At 35.9% G+C, this 21,376-nt stretch overlaps 1 protein-coding gene across 8 annotated transcripts in view; it reads left to right on the forward strand.

The window, feature by feature from the left end:
- Positions 1-21,376, forward strand: part of LOC117426568 (cysteine/serine-rich nuclear protein 3-like) — a 45,450-nt gene that overhangs the window by 17,290 nt on the left and 6,784 nt on the right. For 4 of the 8 annotated variants that reach the window (XM_034044265.3, XM_034044266.3, XM_034044264.3 and 1 more), the window contains one exon: positions 19,156-19,328. In XM_034044265.3, the coding sequence (XP_033900156.3) occupies positions 19,181-19,328 (148 nt within the window). In that variant the 5' untranslated portion in view covers positions 19,156-19,180. Of the gene's footprint in view, positions 1-5,641; positions 5,692-14,759; positions 15,016-19,155; positions 19,329-21,376 lie in introns of those variants that run through there. The other 4 variants (XM_059033718.1, XM_059033717.1, XM_059033720.1 and 1 more) reach the window with 2 other exon arrangements.

Genomic DNA, 21,376 nt, shown 5'->3' on the forward strand with positions numbered 1-21,376 from the left:
AGGACTCTTATCTCAGAAGATCCTGCCAGTGAGGATTCTGGAGCTTTACTTCTGTTAAGTTCACTTTTTTTCCTTTTATTGGGTTCCACCTTTGTGTGTGTGTATTTATATATATATACAGACATGCTCAAATTTGTTGGTACCCCTCCACAAAAAACAAAGAATGCACAATTTTCTCTGAAATAACTTGAAACTGACAAAAGTAATTGGCATCCACCATTGTTTATTCCATATTTAATAGAAATCAGACTTTGCTTTTGATTTTTTATTCAACATAGTATTGTAAATAAGAAAACAAATGAAAATGGCATGGACAAAAATGATGGGACCGCTAACCTAATATTTTGTTGCACAACCTTTAGAGGCAATCACTGCAATCAAATGTTTTCTGTAGCTCTCAATAAGACTTCTGCAACTGTTAACAGGTAGTTTGGCCCACTCTTCCTGAGCAAACTGCTCCAAACTGTCTCAGATTTGATGGGTGCCTTCTCCAGACTGCAAGTTTCAGCTTTTTCCATAGATGTTCGATAGGATTCAGATCAGGACTCATAGAAAGCCACTTCAGAATAGTCCAATGTTTTGTTCTTATCCATTCTTGGGTGCTTTTAGCTGTGTGTTTTGGGTCATTATCCTGTTGGAGGACCCATGACCTGCGACTGAGACAGAGCTTTCTGACACTGGGCAGTACGTTTTGCTCCAGAATGCCTTGATAGTCTTGAGATTTCATTGTGCCCTGCACAGATTCAAGGCACCCTGTGCCAGGCGCAGCAAAGCAGCCCCAAAACATAACCGAGCCTCCTCCATGTTTCACTGTAGGTATGGTGTTCTTTTCTTTGAAAGCTTCATTTTTTCGTCTGTGAACATAGAGCTGATGTGACTTGCCAAAAAGCTCCAGTTTTGACTCATCTGTCCAAAGGACATTCTCCCAGAAGGATTGTGGCTTGTCAATATGCATTTTAGCAAATTCCAGTCTGGCTTTTTTATGTTTTTCTTTCAAAAGTGGAGTCCTCCTGGGTCTTCTTCCATGGAGCCCACTTCACCTTGGAGTTCAGCTTGTATCTCTTTGGCAGTTATCCTTGGTTCTTTTTCTACCATTCGCACTATCCTTCTGTTCAATCTGGGGTCGATTTTCCTCTTGCGGCCGCGCCCAGGGAGGTTGGCTACAGTTCCATGGACCTTAAACTTCTTAATAATATTTGCAACTGTTGTCACAGGACCATCAAGCTGCTTGGAGATGGTCTTGTAGCCTTTACCTTTACCATGCTTGTCTATTATTTTCTTTCTGATCTCCTCAGACAACTCTCTCCTTTGCTTTCTCTGGTCCATGTTCAGTGTGGTGCACACAATGATACCAAACAGCACAGTGACTACTTTTTTCCATTTAAATAGGCTGAATGACTGATTACAAGATTGGAGAAATGTGTTTTACTAATTAAAGAAATGAATTAGTTTGAAATATCACTATAATCCAATTATTTATTATCTTTTCTAAGGGGTACCAACAAATGTGTCCAGGCCATTTTAGAATATCTTTGTAGAATAAGCAATAATTCATCTCTTTTCACAGCTTCTTTGCTTTATTCTATGACATACCAAAGGCATGCAAGTATACATGATAAAATAGCTTTTAATTTCATCACTTTTCAGGAGGAATGAAGTATTATTTCAATGAGCTGTAAGGGTACCAACAAAATTGAGCACGTCTGTCGTCTGTATATATGTGTTTGTGTGTGTGTAATATATATATATATATATATATATATATATAATTAATATTAGAGGTCGGCACGGGTAGAATATCTGGAACCAGGTTAAAAAAAAAAAAAAAAAAAAAGTCACATATATATTAATGTTTTAAGTGCATGGTACATATTTAAATACTGCAGCGTTTCAGGGGAACAAACAAGAGCCAGACGAGCGCAGCAAGATCTCATTCAAATGTGTATTGACACAATGCCAGGACACCACAACACAGCCCCGAGCTGCTCGCAGGCAGCTCCTAAATAGAGATCCCCCGAGCCCTATTGGCTCACACACACAAGGGCACATTTACATACACACTGACCAATCGCTGAGACCCTCGGTCCCGTACAAGCAGCTGACCGGCAGAACCGAACACAAATCACAGTGCAGCAAACAGACCCCATCTACATACAGCTGCACTGTGCACGCGACACCCCAAGCAGCGTTTTTAACGTTTTAACTTTCATCAGCGTTTGCTGATCATTAAGTTTATACTACATTTAAAACATTTTTGTGTTCAAAGTTATGTAAGAATTAACAACAGAATTGTATTTATTTTTTATTAAAATACTGAAACTAGGTATATTTACTGCAAAGCCTCCACTAGTGTGCAATGGATTGACGCACGACTTTTTCGGATGATGGATGCTAAATGACGGAACGGATCCAGTATGCAAAGGCCTTTAAAACTAATGCAGTAGTACAGCACCGCTATTACTTTTTTACCCCCGATTTTCTCCAAATGCCCAATTATTATTATTATTATTATTATTATTATTTCTCCTTCACCATGGCGATTCCCCACACAGCTCAGGGACCCGAGGCTCAGTGGGCATCCTCCGATCCCACGGGCCAATCGTCGTCTTTTTACACCCAGGAACTCAAGAGCGGATGTCCGCAGGATACCGGCCTCTGGAGGACAAAGACCAGCCCAGAAAATCTCTGCCCCCAAGCTCACTCGGCACCTGGCCTGTAGGGGTCGCCGCAGAGCGGTGAAGAGAAACCGTCTAAGCCAGATCCTACATCCCCAACCCCGGGAGCGCCAAAGCCAATGCGGCGCCCCCACGGAATCCCCAGTGAGGACCGGCTGCCTCGCACAACCAGGATTCGAACTTGAGATCTCTGGTTGTACGACTCACCCTGCACACCGCGCGGCAGTGCTTTTACAAGGGGAGCTGTTCGGGGACCCTGCTATTACGTTTTTGACTGTCGCAAACTCTGCCAAGGAAATATTTTATTCAGAGGAGGAAGCACACTTAATCTGCTCCACATTATTTTATTTTATTTTATTTTATTTTTATTTTATTTATTTGCATATTTATTCATAAATAAAGGCTACTTATTTTATCTTTTTGGTAAGAAACTATATCTGCGATAATGCATTCCATGTTGGAAGCCACACGGTTGTTATTAATGGATCACAGAGTTATCACTGACATAAACCAACAGGATGTTATGATGTTTTCTTTCCGATTTTAGTTCCAACTTCCTGAGAAGAATAGTCGCCACAGTTATTATTGAGGTGTACTTGCCGCTCGCTGTGTTATTGTTTTCTGTAAAACATTGATATCCTGTCAGTTAAGAAAAGGCTTAATGCAAAAACTTGTTTTAACGTTGTCTTTAATACACCAGCCAGAGACCTGTGTTTACAACTGTATTGTTATTTTGCTTTAAATACTCAAATTAAGAAATCGAAAAACCGGGTAGTAAAAAGAGTGCCGACCTCTATATATGCACAAAGTAGGAAACTCTACAGAGTTTTACATTGATAGTTAATTTAAATTACTGTAAATGAACAAATCACCATGGTACGGTGGCCCAGAAGTGCAGAACGCAAAATACAAATCAAAAAACACAAATACAAATTGGAAAATTCAAATAAAAAAATACAAATTTTCGATTTGCTGTTGTGCTTTTTGATTTCTATATGTGTTGTTTTTTTTTTTTACCGTACCGTACCATGGTAGTTTTATCATTTGTAAACACATTTGTATTGTTCCGAATGCTCAGAACATTTCAAATACAAACTTCAAAAGCAACTCGCTTCTTTTTTCAGTTGTGTGATTGACACATTAATATTGTAGAGATCTCAGTTACAATACTAACCAGTGTGTTGTTAATCTATAGGGATATTATGAGGAACGTTTTGCAACAGTAAATCTGAACTTTGTTACACAGTATTCAGTGATCCATGTGTGAGTTATGTACTGCTGTACACATGGTTACTACCCAGGGGTGCTGCGGAGATGGGAAGCGTAGCTGCTTTAGGCCAAATAAAAAAATACAGTGACTTAAAGTTTGCAAACACAATGAAAGACCCTTGTTTATGTACAATTGCACACACAATATTATCAAATTTATAATTTTGTTAGTTATCTAACATTTCCTGGGGTAGCTACTGTTGAATTTCTTTTTTTTTTTATGTAGAATGTTCCAGAACGTGTGTCTTTTTAAGGTAGAATCGGCTTTAAAGAAGGCTGGGTTTGTGTTTCTGTGAGTGAAAGGAAAAGTATATCACAGCTACTTTGCATAGAAGTTATCCAAAGAACTCTGCGGTTTCTGATCTGTCACCATGTTGATAAAGTCAGCACAAGTGACAACTGCTTGCTGTTTGTTCTGGTTGGGATAGCTGCTTTGCATACGAGCTGTGCATACATGTGTGAAGCTTGGTCATAACAATTTACATTTATTAATGTGTTTCCTAATATATCTATTCCTTTGGTCGACTCCAAGGATTATTGCATCCTCAGTTGATCCGTTTTTATATTAAGTATTTTCTTGCCTTTTAAAAGTTGAGAGAATTTATGTCAAAATAATTCCACATTTGTATACTGCCAAGTGACTTTCTTAATAAATCCCTTCATTACCTTTTTGACATATTCCCGAATCCTTTCTGTTTTCATAAACTGAGGCGACAAAAAACAGTACTTCACATCAGTGAGAAGTAATTATAAAATGTGAATGTTTTAAATGCGCTCTGAATCAATCAGATGCTAAACATACTGGAACTATCTCAATGTAAAATGTACATTGGAAGAGATTGAGGATATATAAACTGTACTAGGACATTTTAGGGAGAAAAAATGTATTTAATGTTTAAAACGTGAATCTTCACTTTGAATGCTTCCTATAGTAACATACATGGGAGAAATCAGAAACATCTTATTCCCCCCCCCCCCCTCCCCCAGAGATTATAAAGGTCTCTGATTTTCAGTTAATTATTTACCTCTGTCTGCAGTGCTCTGCTCGGCAACCATTATAAATCTACAATACCCTTGGGCTTTGGCTGATGGTGGCAACCAGCTTCCTGTATGCAAATTAGATTTTAGAAGCAGCATCATGAAGGAAAGGCTAGATTGAATTTGACCTTTACTGAATGGTAAAATGTGGATTTCACATTCAGGGTACCATAATAAGTGAGAGAGAGAGATTACATTTTCTATCTATCTGGCTCTATCTATCTATCTATCACTTGATTTAAAATTTTTGATCGGTTAATTTATGGGCATTAGTTTATTAATCCGTGCACGTTTTCAATAAAGGTAACAGTGGCTGTCCTGCATAGTAATACGAAAAAAATCTAAATAATCTAAAAAAAAAAAAAAAAAAAAAAAACACAATGGGAATTTAGTCTTTTTAAAAGCATTTTTATTTTGGTAAATGCAACACATTTTATAGCACAACCGTTCTTTTGGGCCACTGTCAGTCACATACCTGAAAATACAAGACAGCTGAGCTGCTTTTTCATCTTGGTTGTTTAATCTACCGTTACATCTACGTACTTGGCTTCCTGTACTTCTGCTTTTATTCGTTCTGAACTTTGTTAGAGGTACCCGGTAACATGCTGTCGAAGTCAGAAATCAGAGAAAGTAATTCCACATAATTACGTCTATTTCAGGAATTGGTGACTTCATCGTACCCTCTGAATGCCAGTTCTAGCTTGCAAAGGTAAACAACTGAATCAATCAAGTGTTTAAGAACCTCACACTTTTCTTACTTGCTCATTTTGATGTATTGTATCCCTATGCTTCTGCTCATCCAGTTGAAAATCAGTCCGGGTTTGTCCAAAAGTTTTGAGTGTTACAGAGGCTCGCAAGTGACTGGGAACGCTCGTGTTTTTTGCTGACTTCAATAGACATCCTAGATTGCTGTAGCCAGTGCTGTTCCATATCGCCTTTTAATTGATAGCTACCGGTAAGCCACGGATACCTTTAATAATTTGTTGGAAGTGGCGAGTATATCCCTTCCCTTCCTGTGTATTTGTGGTGTATACCTCCCTTTTTTAACAATCTCCATTTTTTTCTGAGAAAGTTCTTCTTGAAAATTGGTCTGTAACCAAATTGACTACAATGTTTTGTTTTGTTTTTTAATTTGTAAAAAGCAATTATAAATATTACTTTTGAAGTTTTCAATATAATTCTCAATAACAGTCTGTATAATATTAGCAATATCACGTGAAATTCAGCTATTCTTACAGTGCTTACTTGAGACCTTCAGCAGTGTGGAGTAGTGGTTAGGGCTTTGGACTCTTGACTGGAGGGTCGTGGGTTCAGTCCCAGGTGAGGGACACTGCTGCTGTACCCTTGAGCAAAGTACTTTACCTAGATTGCTCCAGTAAAAATCCAACTGTATAAATGGGTAATTGTATGTAAAAATAATGTGATATCTTGTAACAATTGCAAGTCGTCCTGGATAAGGGCATCTGCTAATAAATAAATAATAATAATAACTGTTTATGTCCCACCTCTGCTCACCTATGATTGGGCTGCCGCAGAGAAAATGCAGATCTTCTATTGGTTGATTTTATTTTATATAAAAAATTCTGCACAATTTAAATTGGAAAAAAGCAAAATATGTGATCAACTCTTTAGTTGATTAATCGGTCCGATTTAATCTGTTAATCAGAGCAGCCCTAATATCTCTCTCTCCTATGAAGACTAAATCAAATGGTACAGTATGTAACATGAACAAACTTGCACACCATTACAAATTTAGTGTGCTGGAACTCTAAGTTTCTTTAGTTACATTAGCGTTGCAGTGTTTTAAAGCAAACTCAGTAAAGCAAATAAGTAAAACTTTAATTCCTATCCATTTATGGGGTCTCTTGTGTGGGCAGGTTTGAGTGCTTTAAATAGAGAAAAGGCCTACTTGCAAGTGATTGCTGATCAAAGGGTACTTTATCAACATATTTATTTATTTATGTATTGTTTGTTTATTTATTTATTTTATATGGTATAGTCTGAAACGTACAGTCTTGTTATACCATTTTTTTATTTATTTATTTATTTTTTTTAAAGCAGGTTCAAAGCAATCTCCTGGAATTTAAATAACTGAATGTTTGCAAGATTTTCATTCCATTTTATCTTACTCCTGTGGCACCAAAATGTAAAGTTAAACTTAAAAAAGAATTATGGGCCATGCAATATTGAGAAATAACCCCAATCCTCGCTGTAGAAAAAAGTGTGTGCCACCTAGTGTTACGTTTGGGAATAATACCTCATACATGGACAGGAATTGTAAATTGATGCGGGACTGTTTCCAACTCTACGCAGGATTCAAGATAAATATAGTATTCACATACAGTAGTATCCGTTTTAATAGATTCTGTCTAAATGATACCAGGTTGAAAATCCTGTGATTACCTGCATCCTCCCATTCAAATACAGCCCTGTCTTTTATCTGTGTGATTTAACACAATGTACTGTATTTCTCAGGTTACATTTTGTTCAGCTCACGTGAATTGTGCTCCTCAAGTATTAACGCAGTCTAAATATAATTCTAAATATAAACTTTGCATTGATGAATAATGTTTAGTTTATATACCCATAAAGGAGTGAGGATATTATATATATATATATATATATATATATATATATATATATATATATATATATATATATATATATATATATGCTTTTGGGAATGCAGTTGTGTTCATCTTTGGGCTGTTGGAATAAACTTCGTTTGTGTTTTGTTTTGTTTGTTGTTTTTAAATCTTTATGAATTCAAGGCATGTTATCTGACACATTAGTATTGTTTAATGTATTTGTATGTATAGTGCGTTTTATTTATTAGGGGTGCAATGCAACTAAACACATTTGATTTGTTGTCTTCCCAAAGTGAATTCAGTTTTAGGGTTTTATTAAAAGTCTAACATTGTGTTTGTTGCACTTTAAAGGAGTGGCACCTTCCTAATCGCACTAACAACAGTATCACCGGCCTCCCCTTCCTTCTGTTGACAAACGTTTTGTTGCGTTTTATACATCAGTTTGCAGGTATTTTAAAGTTGGTTAGAGCTCATTTAAGATATGCAAGCCATTTTAAATAACTTGGTCTACACTTGCTTTCTAGTGTAAATGCATTTTTTGATGTACTTTTGCACTTCTGCTAAATAAGTCAAAGACCGATGATTCCACTAGACATGTACCTGACATACAAGCGCATCAGTTTGTCAGCATAAGATGATGATTTGTAGCTGTGATGGGGTTCTCCCCACCCCTGTGCATATGATGATGTTGTTGTTGTTGTTGTTATTATTATTAAAGCTCTTGTGTGGAAGGACGAGAGAGGTGCCGTCCGACATTATTTAAAATACCTCGTGAGAATGCGTGACTGTCAGCTACTGATTATTTAACTAGCTGACAGTCACGCAAGAATTAATAAACCCGTGCAAAATGTGCCAGAGGGATAATAAGATAATTAATAGCTGGTTAATCCCTCGGTCACCACTATAAAGACCTGCAGCTTTGGCGAGTGTTCGGTGAGTAGAGAACGGGAGTAGAGAGGAGGTAAAAAGTAAACAATTGCTGCTCATGCTGGCTTTATACCTTCATATTATTATTATTATTATTATTATTATTATTATTATTATTATTATTATTATTATTATTATTTATTATTATTATTTATTTCTTAGCAGACGCCCTTATCCAGGGCGACTTACAATCGTAAGCAAATACATTTCAAGTGTTACAATACAAGTAATACAATAAGAGCAAGAAATACAATAACTGCACGATACTTGTTTGTAGTAGTTTTCTGTTGTCTATTTATTTTGGCCCACGTGCCCTTTGTTTTGTATCAGTGTTTTATTTTGTTTAAACCTTTTGTTTTGTAAATAAACACGCCGCAGCACAGCTGTACCCCAGTCTGCTATTGTAGTGGTGCATTCATTTCCTGGCCTGACATCACCACACACTCCATCTTTGTCACAGTAGCATATAAAATTCTTGTTGCTGGGATACTGAATTTTATCTGTAGTTGTTGGTGTTCAGATATAACTGTGTGACATCAACTGACACCAGTGAAATAGTAAAAAAGGACAGGTCATTATTCTTTGTGCTTTGTTATATGAACTACAATTAAACTTACTTTGTGAAGTAACCTGATTTTTGTTGATAATATATATTTACCCACTATAGACCTGGTTATACACTAGATTGAAAGAGTGTTTTTTATGCAAGACAGTGTCTTCCTGGATAGATGGTGCCTGTGGTACATTTTATCTGCAAGCTTGGTTCAGCTTGTATTCCAGTAATGATACAGCCATACATGCCTGCAGTAGTAATCTGAATATGACTTGAATGTAAATAAAGACTTGAAAAGGAATATATATTGGAGTACATATTCTAAATGCTGATATTCCAAATATGCAAGGATCCAAATTAGTAGTTGCATATAAATGGAGTGCCTAAGGAGTTGATTGATGTTCTTTTTGTGAAATATAATATATTTAGTAATATTTCCTGGACTCCTGAATTAGCAGAGGGTTGTAAATTCATACTTGCAGACTGTGACTGGAATCTGAGTGTTGACAAAATGGACAGATCCAAAGCCAGACAAAGAACATTTCCATCTGAAAAACAATGGATGTATTAATTATGTTTCATATATGGCTAATACTGGTAGTTTATTTTTCCATGTAGATGCTTTTCATATTAATATAGCCTAATGTGACTACTAGTACATTTAGAGTTTAGTGGTGACATTTCGAATGCCCTTCTCCCCAGTGTTTACATTTTATCCATATAGTCACTTCATTCTTTAGAAACAACAACAAAAAAGCATGTACTCTTAAAGGCCTCTGGATCAGTGGTGTAGTCGAGGGTATAAGCAGGTAAACAGCGTTTAGCCACTTAATTTGGGCAATATAGTGTTTACCCACTTCTTGTATAAGGGATACAGAGTTTACTCGATTCTACTCTCCTGTGATATGCAAATCCTGGGTTAAAGACAAGATATTTTAACGGTGAGCGTCTTTGTGTTGTGTTGCTGCGAGCGCCACTGATAGCTGAGAGCTGTCAGTTAGATCTGTGGGGGCGTGGCTCTGGACTGCGTGTTCTGTCTGTGTGTGTGTGTGTGTGAGTGTTCTGTGACACTCTACACTGGCCTCCTGACCAAAACTTAAATAAGTCATTGCACTTAAAAAATCATTTATTTTATTTGCAGAACCGTAATACCTTCAAACCACGTATATCATTTAAAGGAGGCAACCTCAGCAACCTTCCTTAGTGGAATATTTGACCAGAAAACACTCGACCCGCTGCAGATTAAAGTTGTTCAATAGGGGGGAAAAAAGTGATAAAATAAGATACATGTATATAACATATAAGTTGCTGGGACCCCTGGATGTCTGAATGGCGTTTTCAGTTGCATCCCTCTGTCTCTCTGGTCATTCAGCGGACACCCACAATTGACAAAGCAGGTAACTAACAAATCCCCCTGTACAGTGCTGAACAACAACTATTTGGATGGGGAGGACATTGGTTTATTTCTTTTTTTGGGAGAGGGCTTGAACTATATATATATATTTTTTTAAACAAGTTTTTCCAGAGTTCTGCCATGTATATTGTGTGCATTTTGTTTGCCTGGGAGACTTCTTTAGTCTGTGCTATTTACAAAATCAAAATATTTCTTAAAATAGTGTTGTCACTGTCCCTGTGGAACTGAGTGCCAGAAATGCATTTTAATGGCTTTCATTTTTACCCGTGAAGTCCTCCAAATCCAATTAAAAAAAAAAAAAAAAAAAAAAAAACCTAGACAATGGTCAACCAAAGTTCCTATCATGCCGCTGCCTGGCCTCGAGCACCAAACAGGGGAGTATACCCACTTTTTTATTTACCACTACACCACTGCTCTGGATAGATTTTAAAATTATTGTTAATTTGCAAATTAGACCAGAACTGCTGAAGCTGTTTTCTTCAAAACGTAAGCTGCTACAATAACAGTGATGAAGGAGATGGCATGTCAGTTTTGGCTTTGTGCAAAGAAATACATGGAATGTGTCCGAGGGACACTGGTTACGATGCAGAGGGGTATGAAACAATATGAAACAATACATTGCAAATACAAAAATAGATGCCATACCTGCTATAGTAAAGGTCCTGCTGCTAAAGCTCACAGTGAATTACCATGAAGGGCAAATGCTAGTGTAGAGGGAAGATTGCAGTGCATCAATGTCAGATCATTCGGAGTGAGAAAAAAAATAAACAATACAGTAACTGGATATCTGTAGTACTACAGTGATTCTTGTTACTGTTAAAAGAGATAAGTTGGCACATTATTATCTCTCTCGGCAGTATTAGACCAGATTACACTGTGCTCTGGGAAAGGAAATGCACTCTGTTCCTGCCTCCTCCAATTGACTGTAAAAATGATATACAGGTATCGTCCTATTTTAGCTGCACATACAGTATCTCTGCAAATAATTCCCAGGGTTTTCTTTGATCGGATGTGCGTAGTCAGACAATATTTTTTCTCTTTAAATTGAGACAGCATGGGAATACTGACTTTCCTGCTGCTGTGCTTAGGGAAAATCATTGTCTATTTGTGTCCATTCAGCTTTATTTTGGTTTGAAATGTTATGCTTTCAAATAACAAACAAAGTATGTGTTCTCAATGCATTGAGCTGCTTGTTTCATGACAACAGAAATAGAAAAAGAAATAAGCAATTTTGGTTTATATTTTATGTATCATAACCTTAAACTTGTAGTGTTTTAACATTTTACACAAAGACATTTTTTTGAAAGGCCAGCAGGCAACATTTTTGTGTGAGTTTATGGAGTTTGGTTTTTTAAATTGTATTTTTTTTATACACATTTATACCAAGACCATCAGTGTTTAGGCATGCTTTTGGTTTGGTTTTGCAGAATAACAATTCAAGATGAAAGCCTTTTTTAGCTGCCTGAAAGCCTATTGTTTGAGGTTAGCCGTTTAGTCTAAAAAGCTGGATTAAGTTAGCAGATTGTCATGTGATTTGAAGCATTAGTGATCAGGAGGCAGAGATCTCAGTTTAAACAATCAAACTTTAAAGATCTTATGCCTTGTTTCCATCTGCCACTGGGATTGAGTTGATCTGTGTTTCTGTCGGCAGCAGATTGAAATCAAGGCGATTTTGAACTGGGACAATACGAGTTTGAAATGCATACGGAGATAATTTGCTGTAGCTCATTCACTTTGATGGAGGAGTATCCAGTGCAAAGGACATTAGAGGTTGGTTTGCATTGCAGAAAATAAAAACTAAGCCAGAGCTGTAAATTAATTCTTCTTTTAGAAAAAGTTATACATGTAGGTGATCTTTGACCTTTGTATAACACCCGGTTGCAGGTTAGATTGTAGACTGCAGATGGAACCGGCAGCAGCCCCAGTTTGATATTGGAACAAGATGGGATTGTGTTTTGCAGACTGGTTTCATGGTGCAAATGGAAACACGGCATACGTAAGATACAGTAAAATGTATAAAAATACTACGAAGAAAAAAAAATAACCACAACAGATACCTGTAGTGTTTTCTTCATTGGAGGCACCACATTATAACATTGCAAACATTTATAGCACACATATCATATGTTGCTGATCATTGATTGCCAGAGGTGTCTGGTAATGAGATGTTTGTGTGTGTGTATTTATTCATGTTGTCCTACATTTACACAGTGAAACAAACAGCTGTCAAAAAATGCAATTTTTGCATTTTCCCCTGAAGTTTTGAAAGAGCTCCTGCATGACAGCATATTATTAAAGCATGTTGTTGTTGTTGTTGTTTGTTTTTCTAGACTGCGGCACATTTGCACAAAAGACGCCTTGTCTTCCAAATTTCTCCAGTGATAACAGTAAACTAAATAATTCTGTTTTAAGGAGGTCAACTTCAACTGCTCATTAATGTTTAACGATTACTGTATAATCTAGATCTTTCTCTGAAGATGAAGTGTTGCTTTATATAAATCGGAGGCATACGCATATTGTTATTCATGTATTCATTTATGGCTTGTTACTTTTTATACAAGCGGAAATTAATTCTCTTGCACATAATGTATAACATTTTACTGTTCATTGGAAGAGTGGATTTAATGAAGGAAAGGGGTGGCATGGTAGACAATACATTTTTGTGTAAGGTGTTGTAATTGATCGTCGCCAGATCATGGATAGAAATAAGACCCTGTTCACACTACTGTGCTGGCCCAAGGCTGCAACCCCATTCACATTTGCGGTTTAAGGCGCCTTTGCGCGTTCACATATGTGACAAAAGCAAGCCTAAAATGTGGCAAATTGCTTGCTTTTTTTTTATGGAACAATAGCCTGCACTCAAAATGGAAGCGCTACTGGAATATACAGTAATCCTTGATTTGTAGCAGATGTTTCTTTTTAATATATATTTTTTCAATGCAGCACAGTAGCAATTTTATGGTATATATTTAAAAAAGCATATATTATTGATTATTTTGACTTAATGTTATGGTGTGTAACGGGGTGACGGTCTGAGCTTACCCCCACCCACAATCACATTATTCTCTCAAGAACATGGAGGTAATAGAACACGGGAAACGGCAACTTGCTAGTGTTGACAGGTATAAATATTTATTTTTGTAACGGATACTTCACTCAGATTGCAAATGACTATCAGGTTGTACATAATGTACATGACTGATATTCACAAGACAAGCTCACAACTGACCACCTAATAGTACTACTGCTCCCTCCTAAGGAAAGACACGGCATTAAATACATTGCACATGTTTCTTCTCATTTATACGTATTTGTTTACAAACACGATCGTTAAACTATTCTATTGTTTACTCGTTATTATTATCATTTCATAATTATTCTCTAGTCCCTAACCATTACCACTTCATTTGAATGTAAACTTCTGTAGCTGTGTATATCGTTGCGTGCAAAATAAACAAGTCAGCAGCATTATTGATCATTACTGAGATCCACAATCCGCTAGTTTTTATATGTGTCGCTTAATTACTAAATAAGAGGAAGAAACAAGTTAAGCATAATTATGAATGTACTGGAGCTTCTATATTACGTGAAAGAAACAACCTGGCCCACATCGAAGTGGCAGAATAAATCTGATCCGGCCCTGGGCTGCCTTTTCTTTTTTGGAGCGTTGACATATGAGAAAAGGGCCGCCTTAAATCGCAAGTGTGAACGGGGTCATTGCAAGTGTGAACGGGGTCATTGTATTTTGTTCTTTTCTTAGTTTTGTTATGGGCATAATTAGCCACTGAGTAAACTGTAGGTATCAAGCTCGGGTGTTCTAATTAAGATTGTTATATGGTTCAGAATACTATGCGATGGGAATAGTATTTCCATTGGTGCAATAAGGGGTATTTATTTGTATTAGTAAATTATTAGTGCTGTACACACTGATCATATTGAGCTCTCCATAGAACTCAGGTGTTGACAATTGGTGTTTTTATAATTTAAACAGACCGCTGCTGTACAGTATATCTTTATTTCAAAATAAATAATCCTCTCCTGGAAGTTTAATTACCGATACTGTTGATGATTTTGGTATGTTTTTGCATACATTATATACAATGTTATAATTACAGTGTCATATAATAAAACAAAAAGCCTGCAATCTGCTTGCTACAGTATGTGGTGTTTCTTTTACCTAGTATTTATCTGGTAAAAATATCTGCAGACAGTATGACCATAGGCACGCCTGGTTCTCTCAGACATCCCTCCCATGTGATCACACAGGCAGCCTCAGTCAGACTGGAGCTATTCAGCCGGCAGCAGCTAATGAGCCTTTGTGCAGAGAACAGCTCTTAACGTTAAATAATAAAGCATATGGTACCGGCAGTGTCAGTCAGTCCTGGGAAATTCTCAGGTTCTAGCTGTGCCTCGGAGTACAGTGCTAGTAAATGGATTGATACAGAATGGGGAGCCCTTCATTTAATTTCATTGTTTTATTTTAATTATTTTTTGTAAGTTTTTTTCCCCCCCAAGAAGGGGACAGAAGTGGGGATATACCAGTCTGAACAGGTCAGTTGCTGTGTAAAGTGCTCAAACAAAGTGCTGCATTTATTTACTGTTCACCAAGATTCAGATGCAAAAGCATTAGGCAGGATTTTATATATATATAAAACATTTTAATATGGCTACTGTTTAAAAAAGACATAGACCTGGAATAAACATAGGTTGCATTTATATTCTGCAAAATGTTACCATGTAATATTTGTTTAAATTCATTATGAACTGAGGGGGTGGCAAAACAATTGTCATCATTGTTGTTCTTCTTTTTTTTTTTATTATTATTATCTGATTTATACTGCATTTTTTTCCTTTGTAATCTAGTGACTGTTTCTTTTAAACTGCAGAAGGTGCCTGATTGCCTGACCTATGCAGTATTGGCAGATATGTAGGCTAAAATACAAAGCACAAAAAGTTTTGTTTACTAAAATAACGTTGGTTTAAATATTCCTGTTGTAAACCTGAAGTAGAAAGTCTGCTGTCATCTACTGTACTGCATGACATCATGCCAGTTGCCAATGCTACAGAGGGAAAGCATTGAAAGTTTTTTTTTGTGCTGTTCGATATAATCAAGCTGTAACAATTGTATGAAAACGGTTTTAATACATATGCACAAGCAGCAGAAAAACACTATACAGTATGCTGGGTTTCAGTAAATATTGGCTGTTGACATAAAAGGAACCAGCAACTGAACAGAAATAATGATCACAAAGACTGTTCTGTAGCTCACCCAAGTAAGAATGAATAACGTGTAAATCCATAATATCAGTGGTGTTTAAGTTTTTTAAACCTTTTTTTAAGGACGTGTCTTTTTCAGTAATATGGAAATTACTGAAATGTTTTCTGCCTTTACAATTATCACTAATGGTGCAAGTATACAAGTGTCTCCATGGAAACCACTTTAGGTGGAAGCTACAGACAGCACATACTGTGAGCTAATAAGTGGGAGCAAAATACTAATTCTGATTCTTTTAAGAAAATGAAGAGCAAAGAAATGTAATACAGCCCCAGCTTAAGCGTCTCGGTACCGTGAATGAAATGCTGTTTTTGTCCCTCTTACCCAGCAGCCCTTCCTTTTTGGTATCAGTCAGCTGAAGCAAGCCTTATGCAAATAAGACAAGCCCAGCAGCTTTTGACTGCAGAGACTAGGGGTTCAAAGGTCACCTCGAGCCAGTTGAAGTCTGTAACAGTTCAACAAAAAATGTATCAAAGAAAATAAAAAAAACACTTTTATATATGATAAAATCCTGAATTTTACAGCCAGGAAAATATCCTTGAATGTTTGCAACTGTTTGATTTAAACATTATGATTTGGTGCAAATGTTTAATTAGCATATTGATTTGTAGATTTAAAGTTCATAGAGCTGGATTCATTTATTTATTTATTTTTTACACAAATTTATACCAATCTTTAGTTTTATTTCAATTTAGAAATGCATTCTTTTTTAGTTTTGCAATATACATTTAGAGGGCACGAGATAATCTAAAATACAGTAGTCAAACACAATGAACATATAAATAACCAGAAATGAGAATTGCAATTTGTTTTTAATATATTTTCTATAGAAATTATAATATGCATGATAATTTTTCATTTGCTGGGGTTGCATATCATTTTAATGATTTATAGAATTGCTGGTCATGTAAACTACATGTATGTATTGTATTAATAAATCCTTTCATTTCCCACAAATGTATACCTGTATGAAGGAGAGGATCAATGCAGTATTGAAGAATTTTGTAACACTAAACTAAAACATTAGTTGTGGTGGATGATAATGTATAAAGAGAAAATTCAGCCAATCAACCATTTTATTCCTGGGACAAATTCCAGGCATTCCTCTCAGGACTTCTCATCCAACCACAGACAAATCCCTTCTGGTTTGCAGAGCATGATGTAGAACTGATTACAACCGAGACAATTACTGTATGATCAATAATTTGGTATAAATGCCACAACTGGGTAAAAATGAAATTTAGATTACCATCATTCCAAAAGCAGTAAGTTTAAAAGATTGTAATTATGAACATAAATTACATTGTGAAAATCTTAGTTTAGGCCAAAAATCGGGCATTTGCAGAAAAGTAATCTCTTTTTTAGGGTATAATCAAAATTGGACTGTGTATTATGTGTAATACTAGTCATAAACTGTTGTAATTAAGATTGCAAGCTGATTTCTACGTGTACATTTCTACACATGTTTTTGGTTAAGAATTGTGCTCGGGTTTTTTTTTGTATTTTTGTTTGTTTTACTGATCACCCTTTTATAGTCAGCATGATCAGAGCACTGCATCAGTATGCATGTTCATTTCCATAACTCATGCAATATGTGTACAATAATACAGTATATAATTGAGAATGGATACAAAAAATATTGGACTGCAATTCACAGTTTACTATGTTAAATTGTAAAATACCTGTTATTATTTTTGCATTGATAAGTTTTAATTTGGTCATTTGATTTTTAAATGGACTGTAAATTAGATTTTTTTTTTATGAATTGTGTCATCATTTGGGATTGGCTGAGCATAACGAAATATTAAAGACAGAATTTGTGCTGTTTTAACCAACGTGTTCCTTCTGGTAACATCTCAATGATATGCACCTAACACATAAAGCAAATGTAACAGTTTTTTTTTTTTTAAATGTAATATAATGATGCTTCAAAATTACAGGTGATGTTATGCATCAGATTAAATATTGGTATATGGGGCGGTAAGCATGGAATGTAATGATTGCAGTCTTTTTCTAATTTTAAAAAAATTAGCCTTTTGAGTTTAATCATAAATGTCATTAGAAAACATGTTTTAATTTGAGAGCTGTATTAAAATTGGTGCAGACATTATGTGCGGTGCAATGCAATTCTGCCTCCCTTTACCTGGAAAGCTGTGCAAAACATGCAATATGTAATTTCAAAACATGCAATATGTGATTTCATTGATTCCTCAGTAGAAAAAATAACATTGATGTGACGCACTTCACTCTCCAAAACGCTCTGCTTTGGCTGTATTACAGTAAACAAAGAGCAGTATCGAGTGTGTTCCATCCATCAGTGCATTTTCAGCCTGCCTCACACTCTTGAATTACAGTAGGGTCATTATGAAGTCAGTCTATCAATTATTAATGAAATCATAGCATATTAAGCTTTATAACAAAGACTTACAAAGTAAATACATCACAAATTTATAAATGGTAATCAAAGAAAGTGTTTTTAAATAATGCAGAGATGCAATTACTGTGTATGAACAAAAATCACGAATCCTGGAACCACAAAGGGACCTGCTGTCCTAAATATATTTTATTTTCTAATGAGCAAGGCCTAATTCAGTGGAAACAAAGATAAGGCAGAGCCAAACAGCACAGAAGACATTCGTGTTTTACGTTTTATTTCCAATCGCCCAGGTAATTCATGAAGCTGTCAGTGAAGTGACTCACCTTGGAATTTAGTAGATTAAAAAAATATATTATTATTATACGTATTTATGTTCTTTTTAATTGCCTATAGTTAAAGTCAATTAACCATATTTCTCATTGCTACCCAGTGTTTCTCAATCAGCTTGTTCTTTGCATAGTCTGTTTGAGTCCGTTCTTTTATAATAAAAACAGAAATCTCCCTTTGCAAAAAGAATAATGAAGACTGTGCCCATCCTGAATTTTGTGAAGCATTTATTTATTTATTTATCTATTTATCTATTTCTTTCTTTCTTTCTTTCTTTCTTTCTTAGCAGGCACTCTTATCCAGAGTGACCTTACAGTTGTTACAAAGTATCACATTACAAAATATCACATTACAGATAAGAGCAGTTATGAAATACAATAAAATCAGTAGTAAGAGCAAATTCAAATGAGAGAAAATAAAAAATATAGTAAATAATTACGTTTTGAGAGCGATTATGACTAAGATATTTTAAACTTAAATATTTGGTTATAAGAGTTAATTCCATTAAGAGCAAGTACAATAAATGGATAAGAATGATTTCAAATAAGAAGAGCAATCACAAAACACGTGAACACGGTTACCTTTAAGAGAAACATCAAGTACAAGATACAGAAAATATCATTATGATTGAGAGCAGTAGTAAAATGTGTATTATTGTTTACTCGACTTTTTCTTGTACCACATGCTAAACCATGTACTTTGTGTTTACCAGGTGTGCGTGATAGAGAGCTGAAGCCATGAGTGGAATTTTAAAAAGGAAGTTTGAAGAAGTGGATGGCTCCTCGCCGTGCTCCTCCGTACGTGAATCTGACGATGAGGTTTTGAGCAGCGAGAGCGCGGACAGCAGTGACAGCGTTAACCCTTCCACCTCAAGCCATTTCACACGTGAGTCATATTTTCTCAAAGCTGGAAACTCTGCCCAAGGCTCATTCATAAACCATGAGGGGAGCTTGTAGGAATTTACAAATCCGCCACCACCGCTACTGCTAATATCTCAGAAAGCATGTCATATTTTCATGGTATGAAAACTCCTCAGGCAAAATCTACCACACCCTTCACTTTGACCTGTGACCCAAGATGGCTGTCACATTGGGGTCATATGTCGTTTTGCTTTCCAGAAGATTAAGATGAATCGGTACAAAGCTGTATGCTGTGATTCTCTCATTTCACTGCCACATTGTTTAACCTCTGGACATGCGAATGATACCATTCTTTATCACCATAGACATTTTACTGTCATGTTCACAAACCATTTGATCCAGTATGACACTCCCCATAGAAAATGCAGGTAACAACTTTAAACAAACATCAGTATGCATGCGGTCAAAAGTATAATTTGTTTTATTCTTATTTTAATTCTCATTTATCTTGTTTTTAAATACTTTTTACGTGCCAAGTCGAAGCTGTTAAAGATGTTTTAACTTTTGACTTCAGAATCGTAAATGCCATTGACCTTTTGATGTCTAACAGGTGTATTTACTTTGTACGTGTAATTCCTAAATGATCATCACAAAAATGCAGATCCTTACAGAGAGATTGGTGAATACGCAACAGCATGGAACATTTCTGGAGAGGTGCTTAACAGGAAACTTGATTAGTCTTTATTTAGGGAGCAATTTCTCTCAAGAAGAGAAGATCAAGCACATACAGTTTTTATAAGAACGCAATTGACTTTCGTAGTTGTCATGCAGTTGAGTAAAACAAAGATATTGATGACTTTTTCTTTTAAAAATCTGCTTGGATCTCTGAACCACAGTTGTTGTTCCTTTCACTCACACAATGCTTTGTGGTGTTGGTGTTCTCTTAACCGTCTGGATCAGTAGGCTGGAATCAGCATGAGCTCTTTGCAGGCACCAATATAGTATCTGCTCCTACTGATAATCACAACCAGCAGACAAGGGATTAAACAACACAAACACCACAGTGTGCAGAAGAATAAGGGAAATTGTTTATTTAAGTTTAGGCTTTTATCCTTAAAAATAACACATTTGCCTAAACATTTCTTTAGTTTCTTAACCTAGTGTCCTGTTTTACAAAGGCATTTGAGTAAATAAGTGTGATTGTTAGGGACTTGACAAAGTGCAAAGAGGCTGTTTGAACGACTTCATGGGAGTGATATTTTAGCAATCTGATGATGTGTTTTTTGCAAATAGATTTTTTTTTTAATGTAATTAAGTGTTCGTAACATTTTCCTTGATCTGCATTATGATGTTTTTCTGTCTGCTGTAAATTAATTTTGTGACCCACGTATGGTTATTATTATAACCACATTAACTAGCAACATCAAGTGTTTTTTTTTTCTTCGCTTTATTCCATATGGACATATCATTCCAACTTGATATAATTTGCGATTGCAAGTACAGGTGTAGTTAATTCTGCTGTCATCTGACTTTATACTTGAGTTTTTATACTCCTGACATATTCTCCCTCAATGTATTTTATTTTGTGTGCAGCAAGTCATTCATGTGAAACAACAAGATTAAAGTGGATGAACATGTTATTTGCTCCAGATGCTAAGAGAATGGCATATATCCCTTAGGCGGCATTCTTTTAATGTATGGAGTTTCCCAAAGTACCATGTAAGTACTGGGGATCTAGTAAAGCTTCTGAATGAAAAAAATAGTATGTTATTTTGTGGACAAAGCAGCACTAATAAATATTATTATTATTATTATTATTATATTTATTTATTAGACGCCTTTATCCAAGGCGACTTAGAGATTAGAGTGTGTGAACTATGCATCAGCTGCAGAGTCACTTACAATTACATCTCACCCGAAAGACTGAGCACAAGGAGGTTAAGCTCAGGGTCACACAATGAGTCAGTGGCTGAGGTGGGATTTGAACCGGGGACCTCCTGGTTACAAGCCCTTTTCTTTAACCACTAGACCACACAGCCTCCTTTTCCATAACAAAAGTGGCTAAACAATGAC

This window comes from Acipenser ruthenus, chromosome 11, assembly GCF_902713425.1.
Source record: "Acipenser ruthenus chromosome 11, fAciRut3.2 maternal haplotype, whole genome shotgun sequence".
In the NCBI taxonomy this organism is placed as follows: Eukaryota; Metazoa; Chordata; class Actinopteri; order Acipenseriformes; family Acipenseridae; genus Acipenser; species Acipenser ruthenus.